Source organism: Stegastes partitus, unplaced genomic scaffold (assembly GCF_000690725.1).
Source record: "Stegastes partitus isolate 25-593 unplaced genomic scaffold, Stegastes_partitus-1.0.2 Scaffold57, whole genome shotgun sequence".
In the NCBI taxonomy this organism is placed as follows: Eukaryota; Metazoa; Chordata; class Actinopteri; family Pomacentridae; genus Stegastes; species Stegastes partitus.
Window position 1 is genome coordinate 745,556 of NW_007577788.1, and position 20,675 is coordinate 766,230.

The 20,675-nt window shown below is 36.3% G+C and overlaps 1 protein-coding gene across 7 annotated transcripts in view; it reads right to left on the reverse strand.

Moving 5' to 3' along the window:
* Positions 1-20,675, reverse strand: part of dlg1b (discs large MAGUK scaffold protein 1b) — a 209,178-nt gene that overhangs the window by 116,552 nt on the left and 71,951 nt on the right. Inside the window, exon 1 of one of the 7 annotated variants that reach the window (XM_008275708.1) lies at positions 17,391-17,600. The exons of the other annotated variants lie outside the window; for them this stretch is intronic. Coding sequence (XP_008273930.1) covers positions 17,391-17,420 — 30 coding nt within the window. The 5' untranslated portion in view covers positions 17,421-17,600. Of the gene's footprint in view, positions 1-17,390; positions 17,601-20,675 lie in introns of those variants that run through there. 7 annotated transcript variants of the gene reach the window in all.

Sequence of the window (20,675 nt, forward strand, 5' to 3'; positions counted from 1 at the left end):
GTCGCAGCCCTGAAATGAATTATTTGTGCTTAAATCTGCAGAGACTTAAAGAGAGAAGTGCAGCTCTGCAGACAGAAGCACCAGAAACCAGCAGCAGGTGGCAGCAGATCATCGCAGAGATGCCATGCCTCCATCCGATTTAACAATCTTCTGTCCCGTTTTTAAAAACTGCAGCTGAGCTACATTCAAAGCAATAAATTGCTCTTGTATAATGATATTTTCCAGTTTCTCTGAGGTATTTATCATGTTTTATCCTGGATACAAACTCCAGGATGTTCTGAACAAATGTGCAGCTCTTCCTCTGATGGTTTTATGTCTAAAATCCCGGCAGATGTTTCAGAGCTCACATCCATCTACAGCTGCAGCTTAATAAAAGTCATGTTGACTCCCGACCACCTGTTTTCTGGAGCTTCCTCTCGTTTTATCTTAATATTTCAACGGCATGAAGAGGTCAAAGCAAACAAAACAAACAAACAAACAAACAAACAAATCTAACATGTTTAAAAATATATTTTTTCTAAAGTGACTTTACAGATTTTTTCATTAGATTAGACGAAATTTGTGACAATTAATACAAAAAGAAGTATTAGTTTGTTAAATGAGATATCTGTCAAAATAAATATTATTTTATACATTATATTCTTCTTCTTCTTATTATTATTGTCTGTAATTTTAGTTTTCCTGTTGTGGTACAACTTGTCATAGCTGCTCTATCACTTATGAAAGTTTAACAAAAATAACCATTTTCATTTTTTTGACCAAGTAGTTCATATAAAAAGCATTCCTTCAATATTTTTTTTTAGATTTTAATTCATCCATAATCAAAACTATTTAATCTACTTGTTCAGTGTTACAGATTCCAAATTATTTAAATGATGAGAAATAACAGTGAAAATTTCAGGTTTTCATCTTTAATAGTTTCTGAGATATTGCTATTCAAACGTCCTTAAATTTAAATCTGCAGGGGGAAAAAAACTGCTGAAAGTGGGTTTGTCAAAAGTATTTTATATATCATGCAACAATTTCACAGACTAGATTTAAATATTCATAGTTTATGACAAAAAAAAAGGTTTCAAGCATTTCAAAGCTGCTCCAGCAGAAAGCTGATAATGATCAGAGACTGAGAAATGCTCCATATCGTCCAGGAGGATTTAAATAATGTCACTGTTGAAGGTTTTAGGGGCGGTTCAGGCAGAGAGCTGACTGAACATCAGCGCAAATGCTGCTGTGTTGCTCAAATGATTAAACGTCACTGGGCTCAAAGTGGTAAAATGCAGCTCCGGTTTCGTATTTCAGCGCCTCACCTGTACCTGAGTCGACACACCTGCAGAGACGCCTGTTGTGTGTGTTTCTGTCCCAGAAGACAGTTTGTTTGGCAGCAACTTTCGCTGAGTCGACCCAGATGGCAAGGCGTCGCCCTGAGGTGAGGCAGGGGGGAGGAGGGGGACGCCAGAGCCATCTGAGGTCACAGCGCCACTCCCTACCCACAATCCTCTCTGCTCTCAGCCTTACCACAGAGCGACAACAACACAAAGACTTTGCAAGAATTACTGCACAGTCTTTGTTCCAGCTCAGCAGTTTCTGTTTTCCATGTGTTAATGTGTCATTTAAACATTTTGTCGTCAAGGTAGATTCTAAATTTTATGCTGTGCTATTATGGAACCCTGAAACTGTATTTCTATTTTTCTTATGTAATAAAAATGCAAAAGCTTGTTGTTCATACCATATAAAGAAATATGAATCCAAGGATGTGCAGCTGCTGCAAGGTACAAACTGGTGCTTTTATTGCAGATTATTGTAAAGCTGCAACAATTAGTCACCTGATCAATTAGTTGATGCAAAAATACCAAATATCTGGTCGTGACAGCATCTCAATTGTTTGTATTATTTACCACTTTTCTTTGTCTTTTAAAGCAGTAAGCTGTATGTTTTGGCTTTTGGACTGAATAAAACAAAACTTTTTGAAGGCAATTAAGAACCTTACTTTTCATTGTCACAAAAAAGACAATTTATCAACCACACACTGTAAAAATTGACAGAATCATCAGATTTTTAACTTTTAGATCATTGAACTACTCATCTGTGATGTGCAGTTTCGTCGCAAAATTAAACAAATCTGTTTAAAATCAGGATATTTTATCTAAATCACTTACACTTTACTCTACATGACACTCAACATTCTCCAAAAAATAAACTGTTTGCAGCAGATTCTGTAAAAAACCAAAACAAATCTGAGAGTTTTCAGGTTGAACTGCAGGCAATGTGTCCACAGAGCAGAGAGGAAAATAAAACATAAATGCAGCATGGCTCAGAAACAGTGAACAGAGGAGCAAGTTGTTGGAAGATATGTTCAGCATGGTGAAACATTGTCCTACAGCTGATGAGCAGGGTTGTATAAAAATAACTTGGTTCTTGGTTGAGCCGAGGAGTTCTGATGTTTTTAATATTTTACAGAATCTAGTGCAAACGGTTTATTTTAGGAGAATTTCTGAATGTGATATAAAGTGATTTTGATGAAACATCACAATTTCAAGCTTAGATTTGGGACATTTTTCCACATCACACGATATGTTCATGGACCTGCTGAAAATTAAAAATGTGACGATTCTTTTCATTTATGCAGTTTATGGATGTAAATATTAGAGTTTAAGTGAGTTCTCTCTAAAGAAAACATGTCTTTACTGCTTGTGGGTTTGAACAAAATGTTTTGGAAAAAAAAAAAGAGTAGAATTGATTCCAGGTTACTTCTTTTTTTGTCAAATAAAGGAATTCAATTTTTTCTTTGTGTTTCATGATTCATGTCAAAACTGTGTCGTACTGCACAGAAGACGTTTAGTTTGGCAGCGCATGGTTGTCAAACACCTTCTAAACCTGAATTTCATTTTTTTCCCCAATTTTTGAAAAACAAATAATCCAACAAACTCAACTTTCTTTTTCTTTTGTTTTATGATATGCGTCATTCTTACTGTGTCATTGAGCACAGAAGACATTTCTGAGTTCTCTCTCCTTCTTCATGGTTGCTCTGTTTCCATTGAGATGCAGGACTTCATATTGTTGTGAAAAATGAAATAATGAGGAAAAGTGTAACATAACAAAAAAAAAAAAAAAACATCCAGAAACTGCTTCTTGGACTTTAGAGGGTTAATTAATCAGCTGTTTGTCAAAAGCCAAAAAATATTCCATTTAGAGTCTTGAGACAAGAACACGAGGAGCATTTTGGCTTCAGAAATGACTCACATTATGACTCGATAACTAAAATAATCTGGGATTAATTTTCAGTTGAGCAGCTGCAGCTTCAATCAAACATTTACTCTTCAAATCTAACATTTGTCTTTTAATTTCTACTTACACAGACGACCACTTCAACAATGAAATGAATCGTGTCAACAAAACCCACATTTCTCTTGTTCGCTCGCTCTTTATCTCTGGCTCTTTCTCCAAACACCACAGAAGCACAAATAGAGAATCCATTATTCAGCACTGCTGCAGATATGACAGCTCGGTTTAATATGCAGGAAAACCACAGAGATCCTCCATCAGCTTGAATACAAATACAGAGATCAACCCGAGGGGAGACGACCATGAAAGACCAGGATCAGAGGAGAAAATCTACCTGCAGAGAAAAACCATCCAGCTAATAACTACAATCACACAATGTTTAACTACAGCAGCCGGCAAGATTCACAACCCGAGGAGGAAAAAGAAGCGGAAACACAAACATATGAAGCAGATTACAGCAAGCAGATGTAAAAACACGCACAGCAAGCTAGAAACATTTACTGCCAGATGTGTTTACATTGCATTTAATGACAGGATGCGTTACCCTCTGCAAGCACCACACGTTTACAGAAAAAACTGGCAAAACATGACAACACAAGTTTTACACGTGGCTAAAAATGTAGCACAGAGGAGACGAAGCCTGAAGAAAACTGACGGCGTGTTGTAATCCTTCTTTTTCTTATTCTACTGTAACAAAACCTGCTGCTGCCTCTCACAGCTACAACTTCTTTATCACAAACCACAGAGGAAAAAAAAGCATCAGTTCAAGACTAAAACTGTTCAAATTTGCTACCAAAGATTTTAAAATTTTGGTCAAATTGAAACATAAGTATTCAAATACTTGGTTAGACAGTAAACATCACAGCAATTGTTCAGGCTATGTGAAAATGCCAATAAAATTATAAAAATACACTGAGTTTACATGTCTGACGTATAATAATATAAATTTATAAATGTGAGTAACCACGAAATTTCACATTTTTTAAGAAAAAATTACATTTTGACATAAAGACTGTTAAAATACATTAGCAAATTTGGCGAGAATTCACCAGGTACTGCAGCTAATCTATAATGCTTTTTCTGACATGCATGACCTTGTTTTTCTTCTTTAAAGGCTCGTATATTTTAAATTATTAACAATTAATCCCTAATCATAACGTGATCAATTGTAATTGTAGTTTTGCAGGTATTTACTTTATTCACAACTAAATGAACAAATTAACTAACTAACTTAGCCTGCATGTCAGAGATGTTGATGATTTATTGTGAATCAATTAGTTGCTGTTAATAATTTGACAAACAAATAAACCAATGAGAGAAAAGAAAAAGAAGAAGGTCATGCATGTCAAAAAATACCTTGCGGCACCCACCAGGTACAGCAGCTCATCTACAATGTACTTTCTATTGTAAGAGGGTCCATCTGGTGGAAGCCAGGTAGCATTACAGGAGTGAGCTGAGCAGAGCTACTTACAGATAAGTTCCTGACCATGTCTCCTGTTTCATTTTAACTCTCTTTGCCATGTGTCATGACGACTGACGCGTGCTCCGTTGCATCAGTCATGCTCATCATTTACGTTGCATTGCTAAAGTTGTGCTAACCTAGCTTAAGTTACTCACTGTCTGTGTATGTTATCACCAACTTCACTGTAGTCATGCTAACCTGGCATAGCGCTAGCAAACAGCCTAAAGGCAGTAAGTAACTGCAGAAATAATGTAAGTGTACAAAATATGTGAAAGTACAGAACGACTGTTCATCACTCTGTCAGCTTGTTATTAATCATTTCAATGTTAATTCAAATGCCAAAGGTATGTTTTGATTATCCATGAATCTAATAGTGTAGATAAAATGAATGCAGGACTTTAACATTGGCTGGAAATCACAATATGGTGGAAATGAGCTGCCTGGCAGAGGTCTGCACTCTCCGAGTTGATTAATTGGATAAATCACAATTAATCCTGAATCACATCATGTGAAACTTGACCCGACCATGGCACGAGACAAAAAGTCAGAGATTCCACTAGAAATCAACGTGTTCCAATGCGATTTTAACTTATTCACTACAGATTTAAGACAACGCTCTCATCAGAAACCTGCGAATTTAACTCCCAGTTGTGCTGTACAAACGCAGTCGGAGGTCAAGTGTCGCAGCATCCAGACAACACGCCGAACAAAAAGCCAATTTTCCTTCTGTCTCCGCCTTCCTGTGTTTTCATGAGAGTGCCTAGCCCACGCCTTCCCAGCATCCTCTCTGTTCCTGCTCCTCTCTAACCTCTCCTTCTGGTCTCCCCGCAGTCTGCTGGCAGCCGACTCTCAGTGTGTTTTTACATCAGCGTGGCCAACTGTGTGTCTATGTGTGCACTTGTTTTACACGCCTGGGTGCCCCTCTTGGCTTGTGTCGCCCTCCAGGGCACATCAGCCTCTTACAGCACACAGAGCTATTTAAATTCCTCCCGTGGCCTCGACGTCAGTCAGAGCAGGTTCGCTGTTAGACTCAGAGTCGGTAAACTTTCTGCTGCGGGCTTCAGTCGAGCTCAAATCATTACAAGATTTATCTGCTGCACCAACAGCAAATGAAGAAACACACTGAGAACGACATTAAACTAACACACCTTTGTATGACAAGACAGGACAGAACTAAAAACTATTCATTTTAATCACATCAGCTACATAAAAGACTAAATAAATTTTGCATTATCAATTATTTTTTTAATTTAGCAAAAAAATGTATTGCTCATTTCAGAAAACAGTAGATATTTTTTTATACAGTTTGAATTTTTTTTTTCGTCATGTAAAAATGTATCTTTATCATTTTATTTTTTTTATCCTTTATTAATAACTGAATCTATTATAACAGTTTTTATTTCATTTTGCATTTCAGCATTTATTACCATATCATATTATTTCTAGCTGTCCAAAATTAATTTTGTAAATTATTTATATTTTATGTTTTGTTCCTAATTTGGACACCTTTTTACTCAAAAATATCTGAAGTAAGTATATTTTCATTAACTTTTCCAGTTTATTTCACAATACTGTTTTTTTCTGAGTAATATTATATTTGTAATTACAATTCAAAAACTATTTAATAGATTTATATATTAGATATGTTCAAATAATTTTATTTTAGTTTTTAAAAAATATTTATTTGCTGTATAATTTTACATTTTTGCATAATTTTTTTCCTAATTTTTCTTTCTTAGTTTATATTTTTCTCATTTGTGTTTTTAATCTTAATGTTATTCTGTATTTTTGTTGTATTCGTTTTATAATAAATAATTATTAATTACAAATATTTTTATCTAAATTGTATTTACTTAATAAATCCATTATAAAGGCCTATTAAAGACCCTAGGACGTGCAGATATCAGGTTCAGGAAACCAGTTATGCTCAGGTTGGTGGGAAAAAAACACATTTTAAGATGACCACATATAGTTGAAACCAGAAGTTTACATACACTGTATAAAAGGACTTAAAACCTTTTCCCCTCACTATCTGACATTAAATGTGACTAAACTTTTCCTGTTTTAGGTCAGCTAGGATTACCAAAATTACCTCTATTTGCGAAATTCCAGAATAATGAGACAGAGGATTTTTTATTACTTTTTCAGTCAGAAGTTTACATACATTTCTAACATTCCTTTCCGAGTTGACCTAGAACAGGAAAAGTTCAGTCACATTTATTTATTTGACAAGGGACAATGCACATTAATCAACATTGTACAATGTAAACGTGCCTGAGTTAGCTTCATGAAGCTAGTTTTCATTGGTAGTCCCTTTGGCAGTTGTCAAAGCCAGCCAAAAAAAATATTTAAAAAAAAATTAACATCACATAATAATTGACACATATAACACAATAAAAATACAGAGACAAAAAACAAAACAAAACATGCAACCTATAGATTTACATTTCTTGTGACAAGTTGCGCTCACAGGCATAGATAAATATAGTCAAGGCTAGATTTCTCGTCCGCGCTGTCGGCCAATGGAATCACACGGCCACACCGACGGCCATCTTGATTCGGTATGCTCCCTCATCCATAACATTGTGTTATAGTGTTGCATGTATTTTTTAAATAACCATAACTTGCTTAATTTTCTACCGATTTTCAAACGGTTTGGTTTGTTATAAACGTCAGAGGTGTAGTTATAACACTGCACTTATGGATAATTATGTTACACTCTGCACGGCCAGCAACAATTACTGTTTTAATTATTTAGTATTTTATTTGTATTTATTGTAATTTGAATTGTAGCCACATTAATAATGTTTGGAAGAAACCAAACCATTTGTAAATCTGTCAAGATTTCAGCGAGATAGGAGGATTTACGCTTGTGCAGATCAGTCACCTTCCTTTACGTACTACAGGTTCTGCCAGAGAGCTGCCCCGAATCAAGATGGCCACGGTGATCCTGTTCGAAAAAGCCACCTTAAGACATCTAGCCTTTATCATACAAATCTATGCTCACAGGTCTGTGTCTCTAGCAGCCACCTTTTGGCGTTCTTTTTGAATAAAAACAATGATGGAGACTCTTTTATCACTTCAGGCACTGTATTCCACTGTTGGGACGCTCTAAATGAAAAGACGGCCTGGACATTTACTGTTGGATAGTGAGAGAAAAAAAGGTTTTAAGTCTTTTTATACAGTGAATGTAAACATCTGGTTTCAACTGTATAACTACATACATTGGGCCTGTAAAACATGGAGCAGCAGGATCCTTAAACATTAGTTTTGTCCTCTGATCAATTTATATATATGATTTATAAAGTCACACTTGATCTCGTGGATTAAATGGATGATGTCACGTTTTTAACATTTGAACATGAGAAGTTCCTGAATCATACAAAATACACTGAATAAGGTCAGTAGCCAACAGACTATATGTTTGGAAAGGATGCCAGGAGACAGTTTAACCCTCTGAACCTAAAAAAAAACAAAAAAAAACACTACGACTTTGAAATATATGTTGTTGTTTTCTTAATCTGAGCCTGACAATGTTAAGGAGAAAAACATTCTCAGATTTTCAGGTTTTAGATGGTCCTCAAACTGCTCATCTGTGACACAAATTTTCATCAGTAAACCTAATTTAAAATCGTGATATTTAATCAAAACCATTTTAGTCTACGTCTCCTTTAAACATTTGCCGGAATCGTACTTTTTGCATGAAACAGAGTGTTCAGCCGAACTGCAGGCTGTGTCTACAGCGCAGAGAGGAGACTGAAGTTAAAAAGTGAAATACTTATAGTATATAGAGTCACTGTTTCATTTTTCAGCGTTGGTAACACCTGTGGACACTGTGTTGGACATGCTTATGCCAGGGTTTTTTTGTATTTGTAAAAAAAATACTGAAGGAAATTTTACTTGAGTTTTCTACTTTGAATGATTCCTGTGATTATAATGTGTCATTCTATTCTACACAGCTGACGTCTAATCATGATTGTGCGGTTTCCACAGAGGTGAATGACTTCATATTGCAGTGAAAAATGAGCAAACAGTGAGGAGAACTGTGACAGGAACAATCAAACAAAGAAACAAAAAAAACAACAAACAAACAAAAAAAGATGTACACCAAGTTAAGGAAAGCTACAAACTCAGAGAGCAATGTCAACTATATGACTGTGGGATGCTGTCGGTGCCTAATGGTGTTTCATTTGTCGCGTTTTTTGTTTTTTTTTTTTAAACTATGAATATAACTATGAATATAAACACGTTTTTCGAAAAACATGCAACTCAAAATGAACATTTTGAAATTCACTGTTACAAGTTTCAGCTGGCACACACTTGTTGGTGAACACCATAATCCAGATTGAGGTTTATTCATCTGTCAACAGTCTTGTTTGTTTTCCAAACATCCCGTTAGCATCACAACGTCTGTGTGCACATCTGAACCAACAGTCAAACTACAGCAAAGAGAAAATAAGTCACATCCTGTAACGAGGTGACCGATGTGGCTGCAGAGAGTCATGTAATGAGATTTACAGGCTTCCTGCTGCAGAACTGATCAAGGCTTCAGGTCAGAAGTCTAAAGTGTTTCTGAGCAGCTGATTGGACGTAGAAGACTGAGGATCTATTGTAATTATGTTATTTTTCTTTTTATTGTCATTATGTTATTAGGGACAACGTTAATTTCTGCGCTGCTTACACTAATTTTACTGCTTTACAAAAAAAATTTCTTGACTATGATAAAGTTCATAAAAACTAATTAGGAAAAAACATTTATTTGAACTATAAATTTAATTATATTTAAATAAAATTATTTCTACATAATACGTCAAAACATCAAGACAAAAAACAATCAAAACTTAGATCAAAAGCTAAAACAATTATTACACAGAATAGAAAAATATTAAAAATTAAAAATATGATACAAACATGAAATAAACACTAAAGTAAAACTAGATTTACAAAACAAGTTTTATAAATGTAGAAATAAAATTATTTTTAGAATTAATCAATTAATTAATTAAAATTCCAAACCGAAAAAAAACATAATTATTAAGAATTAGAAAATAAAAACTGTACAAGTTAAATAAAACTGAAGTACGAACAATGAAATAGTTTCTCATATAAAACACAAAATTTTACAAATTTTCTATAAGTAGAAATAAATGATAAGTTATTTATATGCACAATATAAAAAAAATAGAAACCATAAAAATAAAATAAATATAAACAAAATACTTGATTTCTACATTTATAAAACTTTATTTTGTAAATCTATTTTTATTTTAGAGTTTTTCATGTTTGTAATACATTTTTTACCTTTTTTGTTGTCTGTGGTTTTTCTAGCTTATTTGTGTATGAAAAGCCAATATAAATTAAAATAAAATTTTAATTATGTGATTAAAATTGAATATACACAAATGTAAGCTTACAAAAATACTTAAATGACAAATAAACTGTAAAAATTTAGATTAAACTGAATTTGTGATGATTGCATTTCGAAATAAATTAAAATCTACACAAATGAGACAACACTGAAGAGAAAAAACTGTAAATACTGCCACTAAAATTGCGTTTCAAACAAGGAGATAATTCAAAATTCTAAATTGCATGCAACACGTTAGTAATAAACATAATGCAGGACGTAAAATCAGTTACGGTTACTGAGCTCAGTGCATGTGTGCTGTTTCATTAAAGTCTTAAAGCACACTTATGACCATATGTGACAGCAGCCGTCGCAGCCTATAGCTCACCGTGGCCTTCAGCTACACCCGTCTCTAATTAACATAAATAATTAAGTCACGTTTTCCAGCGAGCTGCTGATCAGAGCAGAGATGAGTTCATGTATTAACAGATTGGAATAATAAAGCCGAGTCCTGCTGGGGCCTGACAACAGAAGCTCATTAACCTTCAGAGCTGGAATGAAACAAACAGAAAGAAATCTCTGCAGGTAGCAGCTGATCAGCATTCTCCTCGGGCACCCGGCAGCTTTGTTTATGGTCACTCTCTCCACAAACTGGAGGCTGCTGATTTTCCCTTTAACCTCCAGCTGCTGTACACTGAGGCAAGTGGAAGTCGGCCAAAGTCCCTGCCTCTGTGAAGACCTGTTCTGTTCATCTGGGTCAGACCCTGACCAAAACAGCACTCCTCAGTCCTTAAAAATTCTTTTCTTTACAAAACCTATGAAGAAGTTGCTTAAAATGTGTGCAACTACAGTAGGAAAGGATATTTTACAGTAAAAAAATCAAACATAAAAAATGAAGGAAATACAGGAATGCAATGAGTCATTAACAGCATACACAGAACACAACAAAAGTGAGTAGACGTCTGTGAAATATCACTGAAAAGTCAAATGATTCTAATTTATATCGACTTACTGTAATCAGATTACTTCTAAGTACAACAGTAGAGTATTTGCTCTGATGTAGAGTTAAAAAATAACAGTTTAAACTTGCAATATTAAAAATACAGACGCCACAGTAGGAACTTAATGCAACAAAAGTCATTACTGATATTCTCATCTTTTAGTTTTTCAGTATTTCATTTGGCAGCCCTTTTGTTTTTAAATTTAGTTTTTAAGACGGACTTGAGCATGGAGGATCACAATTTCACACATTTCTGCACACATGTTCTGACATTCTTCAGTATTTTTTCCAGCTGCTCTTTGCTGGAACGGTTGTGTTGCTTTATCTTTACCTATAAAATACCCCAAAGATGTTGTATTTGATTCAAGTCAGGCAAAATCAAACATATCCGTTTAGCTTCAGTGTTTACAGGTTTATTAACTTTTGTTGCATCAAGTTTCTATGGTGGGGCCTGAATTTTGAATATCATCCCTTTAAAGTATCCGAGGAAATACTCGACTGCTCAACTTAAAAATAATGCAAGGGATACATCAAAACTTTTTAAGACGATGAACTTGCTTGCTACAAACAGTTGCTTATTTCTACGTCCAGCATTGAGAGAAATGCAATCTTTGTTCACCTGATTAACCTAAAATCAAATATTTTCTCCCTTTTTGCTCCATTTTTGGTCTCCACCAGCTCCTAATAGAAGTATCTGGCTCTTTTATAGCTGTAGTCGACCAAAGAAAATCTGGTGGACCGAAATAATGCCTGAGCTCCATGCTCCAGAATAGACTGGAAAACTGTTGCTGCAAGAAGTGGAAATGTTGATGGCAAACTGTGAAAGCCAGCTGGAACTACAACTAATGAGCATGAAACTCTAATAAACCTGATGGTGTTTCACCTCCACAACAACTGGAAGACAAGTCTATGATGGTAGGCTCTCTACATGCTCAGTAATAGCTAATGCATTTATCTGTCTGTTCCAGGAGTTTCCCTAACACTTCAAAGCCACAAAAGCCACACTGACGGACATTAAGTAAGGTAGAAATAAAACAGAATTGCTTTTTAAGGAATGCATCAAGTCAAGCAGCAGCAGAAGAAGCCAAATGTGTCTGTGAATGTATGAACATTCTGCTTTGGTATTTTTTCTGTTTTTATCCTTCATGGGTGTGTCCTCCTCTGTGTTTGTGGTCAGTACTACTAAACCATTTTTTTCTGCCAAGCAGCACTGCTTTAAAAAGAAAAAAGAAAACTCTGCAGTCACAGCAGTATCCCGACTGTCTGCACTAGTTCTGCAGTCAAACTTGACCACAAACACTCCACAGTCAGATCAGTTTAAACCACAAGCTGATTTTTGCCTCCATCAGCTGCTGCAGCACCTGAAACATGTGGATTCAATAAGGTACAAAGAGAGAGATGGTGGCATCAAAGCTCAGCAACATTTCAACCCTCTAATTGCCACGCCTGACGTCATATGATCTGTTGGACAACGTTTGACCATCTGAAGCCCAAAACTAACTGGAAGGTTTGCAAGGGTTGTTACCTGTTGTGAAATTGTGAAATGACCAAATTAGCGACGTTCCAATCAAGTGTTTTTGCCCCTGATTAAATCCTTGTCATTTAATTTACTATGTCCTGATACCTGATACTCATTTTCCTAGATGATATGCACTTCAAGTATTGCCGATGAACTGTAGCACCTGGTTGTTCCACCAGGTGAAGCCTCTTACTGTTTAATACTGTAGAGACCAGAGGAGGTGTCACTCAGACTACAGACAGTTCATGTTGGTGAGCAGAGAGCATTGCAGGGTTTAGCTGTTAAAGGGGCACCATGACAAAGACTTCTGTGGTGCTTAATGACCTCAAAAAAAAAAGCTCATTCACTAAATCGTGCTAACTAGAACAACTTCTGTTTTCTAAGTGGCATCAGAAAAAGGCATGTTTACAACCCAATAATGTGTCAGAAAAGGAGGAATGTGATTACAAATAATCAATTACCAATGAATATAGGTGCCATAATTTTTGTGGAAAATTATTCAAATTCATGACACCTGTGTGACAACGGATGTTATACCATGGTCAGCGAGAATTCTATGGCTAATTGGCGTGCAATATTTTCGTGTATACGCACACGTAGTTCGGCAAGTTAAATCACGATTATATCATGCCGCTCTGGGCGTCACCATAGCAACGTGCAAATCAGCTGGCACAGATCAGCTGTGTCTTGACTTGTGAATGAGAGAAACACGATAAAACATGGACTTCGAGGTTAATTTTAATATTTCTGACCAAAACAAAATCAAAGAGAACATGCCAGTGTCATTTTATAACTGTACAATTAATGGAAATATTCAGTTCAATTTTAGTGTGTAAATGCATAATTAAATGTAGTCAAAATAGTTAAGCAACATGTATTGATTTGTTGCGGTTTTAATCGTATTAATATATCCTAATTTAATTGTACCTAGGGCCAAAGGCCTGTTTTAGTGTGTAGGCCTAGCCTACAATAATAAAATCTGATGCTACAATCAAGCATTCTATTTGTCTTGACAGTGGTTACCTAGGATAAATACTGAGACTTGCATAAAATAGTCCAAAAAACGTAGGCATTTTTAGCAAGTTCTGTTAATTAAATAAATATTTTGTGTGTTTGTTCACTGTGTGGGACCATGGTATAAGCGGATTAAACAACTCGGCATTATACGGTTTGAATACACGTAGCGGAGACTAAAACACGGTCTTGCTCCGTCAACATGAAACAAATGATAAGCCATTAAAGCTGACTGCACACCAGCTACAAAACACAGAATTTAAGAAAAAAATAATGATGTAAGATTTTAATTAGTGGGAATTTTTAAAAAACTATTAATTATATGGGTCACGTCACTGCACCAGTCAGTGTGAAGTCATTTTCCAAGTGAAATATATATATATATATAGTAGCTAACTTCATGCTGCCACTTTGTTAAAAATACAGAAGTCAATTTGCGACGCACTCAGGGCAGCAAGTCACCTGTCGATTATTTTCTTATTATTTATTTAGTTGTTTGGTCTATGAAACGTCAGAAAATCGTGTGTTTCCTAAAGGTCAAGAAGAAGGTATTCGGTGTATGGTCACTGAGGAGAAACAAAAGTAAATATTCACATTTAAGAAGCTGCAGTTGGAGAATTTAGATACGTTATCTTCAAGAATTAAACAAATCAATTAATCAATTATCAATATTGCTCAAGGATTAGTTATTCCTAGTCACGGCTTTTGTCAAAAATATAAAATATTCAATTTAGCACCATATACATATCAAATCACATATCACATCATTAGTATCATCGTACAAATAGAAAAGCGGCTGCTGTGACATCTGAAGGGCTGAAAGTAGAGAATGGGAGTAAATTTTGCCTTTATAAACAACTAATAACTGATTAAATATTGCATCATCTGGTTTCTGAACCATCGACCCGGCGTTCATCGGATCCGCAGCCACCAGGTTACTAATCTGGTCTGTTCTGCTAATTTAAAGTTATCTCTGGAGTTTCAGGAGTTGCTCACAACCGATCGCAGCAGACCACCAACCATCCAAATCCTCCTGCAGCTGTTCACTAAATAAACATCCCTGCATTAATGTTGAACAACCATTTAGCCTCTCAGCATAAATACAGACAGTCAACACGATTTCAGTCCATTAACTCCTGCAGGATTAGTGGCTCCACTATGGAGAGAGCTGCTAGCTGAGGTTAATGCTAACGCCAAGAGTTTAACCTCCTAAACTCTGAGCAGTTTCTGAGCTGTTGTTCCTCACCGTGGGCTCACTTTTAACTGCAACATAAAGTTCTGCACCTCTGTGGAAACAGCACAACAATGAATAGAAGGAGAGAAACCAAGAAATGTCTTCTGTACTGTATAATACAGATATGATGCCATGAATCTTTTTTTTTTTTTTTTTTTTTTACAAAGGGGGGGAATTTCGTTGCAAAATTATTTTACAAAAATGAAACAAAAAAAAAAAAGTATTTCATTTGTCCAACAATTTTCCAAGTGCCCTCAGGAGTTACCAACACTAGAAAAATAAATGGTGGCTTAACATGCTATGGATATTTTACTTTTTACATTTCATATTTGTTTCCATACTTATTTCCTTTCTGTTCTGACATGACAACGCGGAAATATGTTTTCAGGTGACTGTTGGTCTAAGTTGAGTCAATCATTGCTTCTCAGTTGCGCCAAAATATGCAACATTCTTAGTATTTTACACAATTTGTTGAAAGCAAACAATGTATTTTTGGCTAATTTTTAAACCAGACACGCAGGATAAAGTGATTATGTTGAAATATTGCGATTTTAAGCTCATATCTGGTTCATGTTAGTGACAGCTGACAGCTGACGCCTCAAAGTGTTGGTATCAATTACTAAATTAATGAAATGCAGCAAAGACAAGATTTAAAATGTCTGTGATGAAACTAAAAAACATTCCAAAACAAACTATATAAAATAAAATCTAAAAATCCGGTGCCTAAGGAACAACATGGAAGAACATCAGCTGACATCATTAAAGGTCGACTGTCATGAAGTTTAAACTTCCTGAACAGACGTCTGGATGTGAGAGTTTGATCTTCAAACACAGATTCTGCTGAACCAATTCTGAACAAATACCAACACAAAGGTCACGTCCACTTTCTGCCAGCAGAGCTTCGTTTTCGGGTTCAGAGGAGTGTTCAAGAGCATCAAACACAAGAAAAAACAGACTATATTTATAGTATCTGTTTTTATGTCGGAGTAAGACGCTCTAAAATAAATATTTCAGCATATTACAGCAAATTAAATAAATCAGCTGTTTGCCTGCCACTGACTCATGTTATTTCTTTAGTGTTATAAGGATACAAAAATCCATCATATGTGGTTTAAAGAGCATTTTTCCAGATTGTTCTCTTCTGCAGCACAATTTAAAATTTGACTAATTCAAACAGCGATCTCTATGTAAAAACAAATGAGAGGATGAGTGTCAAAACTGCTTCAGGATTTCATCATTACTGATTATATTCATAATTACAGAGCTGATTTAATTTTGATGTTTGTAAAATCCTCCCAAAGCACACACAAATGCCTCGTGGCTGTTTTTTAACATTTCTCTTTTGATGAAAAGAAAGAAAGAAAAAAATTAAAATCTATCCATTTAATGATATGTGACGCACAAAACTGAGAAGCTGCAGCCAGTGAAGAAATCTCCTGTCGAATTAGCTGCAGCTTAACTGATTAATATGTTCAATTAGTGTAAAAATATAACCCAAAGGTTTTCAATTAGATGTCAAAGATGTTTAGGGGAAATGTTTTAATATTTAAAATGTACTAAAGAGCTAAACACACTTCGTTCAGTTATTGATTCCTGCAAAATTAATATTCAGCCGAAGAAACACACCGAAATTTTTAAATATGTCCTCCTCTAAGGTGCATTATTTCCACATTTATTATGTTTTACTGCCTCTCATCTTTTGGATACTTTTCAGAGCTGAGAAACTAATCAGGAATTTCCAGGTTTTCCAGGACAGCATACATCCTGAATTGACTGCAAAAGGTCGCTGGTTCCAGCCTCAAAACTGGTTTGAAGGGAGCAAAATCAACTCAGTAACCACTCTGAAAATACACATCAGGCAGCAGCACAGTTTTATCAGCTGTTCCCCAGATTAATAAATTAAAAACAGTCATGTTTACCAGTGCAAGTTGTTTAAAATGCGTACAGGACGCTTCTGCATCACTCTTAAACCAGCCTGCAATCAGCTGATAATTATACTGATCAATAATCAATACACAGACACGACTGCGAAACGTTAATCAAACCAGGCGATAACTAACCGTCATCTAACGTTTCTGTGCTGTTGGCATTTTAAAAACCACGGATTAGCAGTTCAATAAAGTAGAAAATCGCCGCTCTCTCCGGAGAAAAACGTAACGCCAAACTCCCATTCACAAAAGTTCAAACTAAGCAATTCTGTATTTTTAGGCAAAAATACACAAACGTGAAAGCTAAACAAAACATAATTGAGATGTTGGCGGCTTTCTTTACAATTCGGCATAATCCATAAATACAAAAGAGATTTTTAAGGTCACTTTTTTAATGTTTTAACCCGCTACCAGCCTCCGTTGGTTGGCTGCGCGGTTTCAATGGGAACGAGCAGTAGACCGCTGTTAAAAAGTAAATTTTTAACTGAATTAAGTCCAAAGCAGAATATCTCACACACACCGAATTTAACACTGACTCACGGTGGAGTAAATTCAAACTCTCAAGTGTTCGTCTGTGGCGGATTTATGAGCCGTTTTCCGCAGTTACCTTAGTCGTGACAATACAGATGCAGTCCATGGTTCGGAGCCCGCCAACATCAGCATCTCATGTCTCGGTCCGTCCGGCTGTCAGATGCCGCTACATACACGAACCGACACACCGACTGTCTACCGGCGGCGTAGAGGCTGTTCACCGGAGAGCCGCCTCATGCCGCCCCCGGTGCTCCTTCATCGCGGGATCCGGAGCTGAGCGGCGGCAGCAGCACGCATCGAACCCCGCTCCTACTGACTCAGGCTGCGTTCAGGTGACGCAGGAAAACTCGGCACAGGAACTCGTCACACTACCGACTAAAGGAAGCGGAATGAAATAAGAAAACACCATTTCTTATATTACAGCAGTGTAGATTTAAAACATAAACTTCCCATTTACATGCTCTCGTTTTTTATTTACTTTGCTTGGTAACGTGTGTTTCATCTGCAAAAACACCAGACGTCCCATTTTGCCTGAACGCAACACTGTATACACGATTGAATAGAAGATTGTTTGAAAATATCGTAACAGCCAGCAAACAATCACAGAATTATTATAAATGACTCCTATCAATTAAAAAGAATTTCACTGCACATTTTTAACACATTTTTTGTGCAAGAAACTTTAAAATTTTGACCAAACATTCGACATAAAATTACTTTGATTCTCTAAAACTTACTATTGCATCCAAACACCATCATTATCTTTCTATTTAATAAAAATAATTTTGATGATTGAGCAACTGGTTTTAATGATGTTTTAGGAAAATAAAGTCTTGCAGTTTCTTTAATGTGAATGTTTTCTGGCATTACTCTGACAGTAAACTGTATATCTTAAGGTTTTGGACAATTTTCACCATTTTCTGACCAACAACTGATCTAAAAAGAAAATCATGAAAATTATCAATGGTAAACGTAATTATTCATTGCCGCCCAATTTATCAGTTTTGGTAGAAATGAATATGCTTGTTTTGTTACGAGAGTATCAACCCGACTATAAAAGTCTATCAGGGCTGGACATGTTCCATAATAATCTGCTAGTTAGCCTGTTTCCATCCATCCATCCATTATCTATACACCACTTAATCCTCATTAGGGTCGCGGGTGGGCTGGAGCCTATCCCAGTCGACTTAGGGCGAAGACAGGGGACACCCTGGACAGGTCGCCAGTCTATCGCAGAGAGACAGACAACCAAGCACACTCACATTGACATCTATGGACAATTTAGAATCACCAATTAACCTCAACATGTTTTTGGACCTTGTGGGAGGAAGCCGGAGAACCCAGAGAGAACCCACACTGCACGGGGAGAACATGCAAACTCCTAGCAGAAAGATTGCTGCAAGGCAACAGCGTAGTTAGCCTGTTTTTTTTGTTTGTTTTTTTTAAATATCACTTTCTTTCTTGAAAAATGGTTAAAAATGTGAATCCTGATGTTCAAGAGTCAAAAAAAAATTAAAGACGCTCCCCTTTTTTTGCATAAAAAATGCTTTGTAGAAATAGTTACTAGGGCTGCAACTACATCATTTTCTCAATTGGTTAAGTGTTCATTCTTTGAAGTGTTGTGAAATTGTGAAAAAACATCCAAGGTGACAGCTCCAGATGTGTCATTTTGCCCAAGAAAGAATCTGAAGTTCCAATATTTTCAGCATACGAGAAAAAAAAAAAAGCATAAAAAGGTTACAATAAGAGAATTAGAATAGAACAGAATTAGAATAAAACTTTATCGATCCCTTCGGTACAAAACCTCAGGGAAATTGCTACTCCAGAAAAAAAGAGAGGCCGAAAGCAAAATTTTTGCTTAAAAAAAATGAAACCCGTCAAGTCCTGCTGAACTTGAAACTCCTTCATCTCAGTCAGAGCAAACACTGCTGCAGCTTTTGTTCTGGATTTGGGCGCTACACCTTTAAAGACACACTAACTGCTTGTGATTACATGTGTGAGTCAACGCCAAATGGCTGAGGAGGAGGAGGAGGAGGAAGAGCGTCGCAGCAGCAGGAGTGGAGGCAGCGTGGGCGAGTGGGAATCACAAGTTTGAATAATTCACAGTTCCTTGAATCTGTCATGTGGCTGCTGCCCCCCTCCCCCCTCCCCCCTCTTGTGTGTCATCGTTGTCATATGGTGTATTTAATACCCACTTGTACAACACAGGAAGTGATGTAAGCGGCATTTCGCACCCTGAAAAACCTGCTGCTTTTCAACCCTCCCAACCCCAAAGCCCACTAGGCAGGTTTTCTTTAGAAACAGAGGAATACATCTCGATGATGTCACCATTTATCAGCCACAAACTGCACGGAATCATCAGACGTCCAACTTTCCGACAGTCCTCGAACTACTCAGCTGCACTTTAATCTGAAAACGCAACCAAATCTGAGCTTAAAATTGTGCATGTTTCATCAAAATCACTTTATTCTACAAACAAATAAATAAATCTGCAAAAATAAACAGTTCATTTAAACCAGATTCTATGAAAATAAAAAATTCAGTGTTTCTCAGTGCATCCGTGAAGCCATCTGTGACTCAGCAGTAACCGACAGTCACGTGACAAAAATTATGGGGCTTTTTTTGGCTGAACTACAGGCAGTGTCACTCTAAAGCAACAAAAGTAATGCAAGGAACTTATTGTCACAATTTAAATAAATGCATGATAAAAAAAAAAAAAGTAATTTGCCAATTCCAAGAAACTTTTTTTTTTTTTGTTATTAAGTTATTTTTTTGGCCTTTGTGCCTTTAATGATAGTGCAGTGAGAGAGAGACAGGAAAGTGGGGGAGAAGAATGGAGGGAGGACATGTGGGAAAGGGTCATGAGCGGGATTCGAACTCATGACCTCCACATCGGGACTGTAGCCCTGCACATGGGACACCAGCTCAATCAGGTGAGCTATAGCGGCGCCCCTCCAAGAAACTTTTTAAGTTGCAAATGAGTTGTGTTGACATAATAAAGCTGTTACTTGCATCAACTTAACATCGTGTTAATCTAAACTCAAATTTCTGCTTCAGTAGCAGCAGGGAGAGGTGGGGAGCGAGGGGTGAGGAGTGAGGACATTGGGCTGAGATAGAGCATCATGCTCTATCACCGGACTGTGTACAATATTTAGGCACTTTGGCAATTTGCTACTGTATCCATTGTTGTTGTTGTTTGTTATTGTTATTATTACTATTGTTGTTATTATTATTAATGTTGTTGCTATTGTTGCTGAGGTTGTGTTGGTGTTGTTGTTGCAGCAATTTCCCTGAGGTTTCCACCACAGGGATCAATGAAGTTCTATTCTATTCTATTCTATTTACTAAATTAAAGTTGACA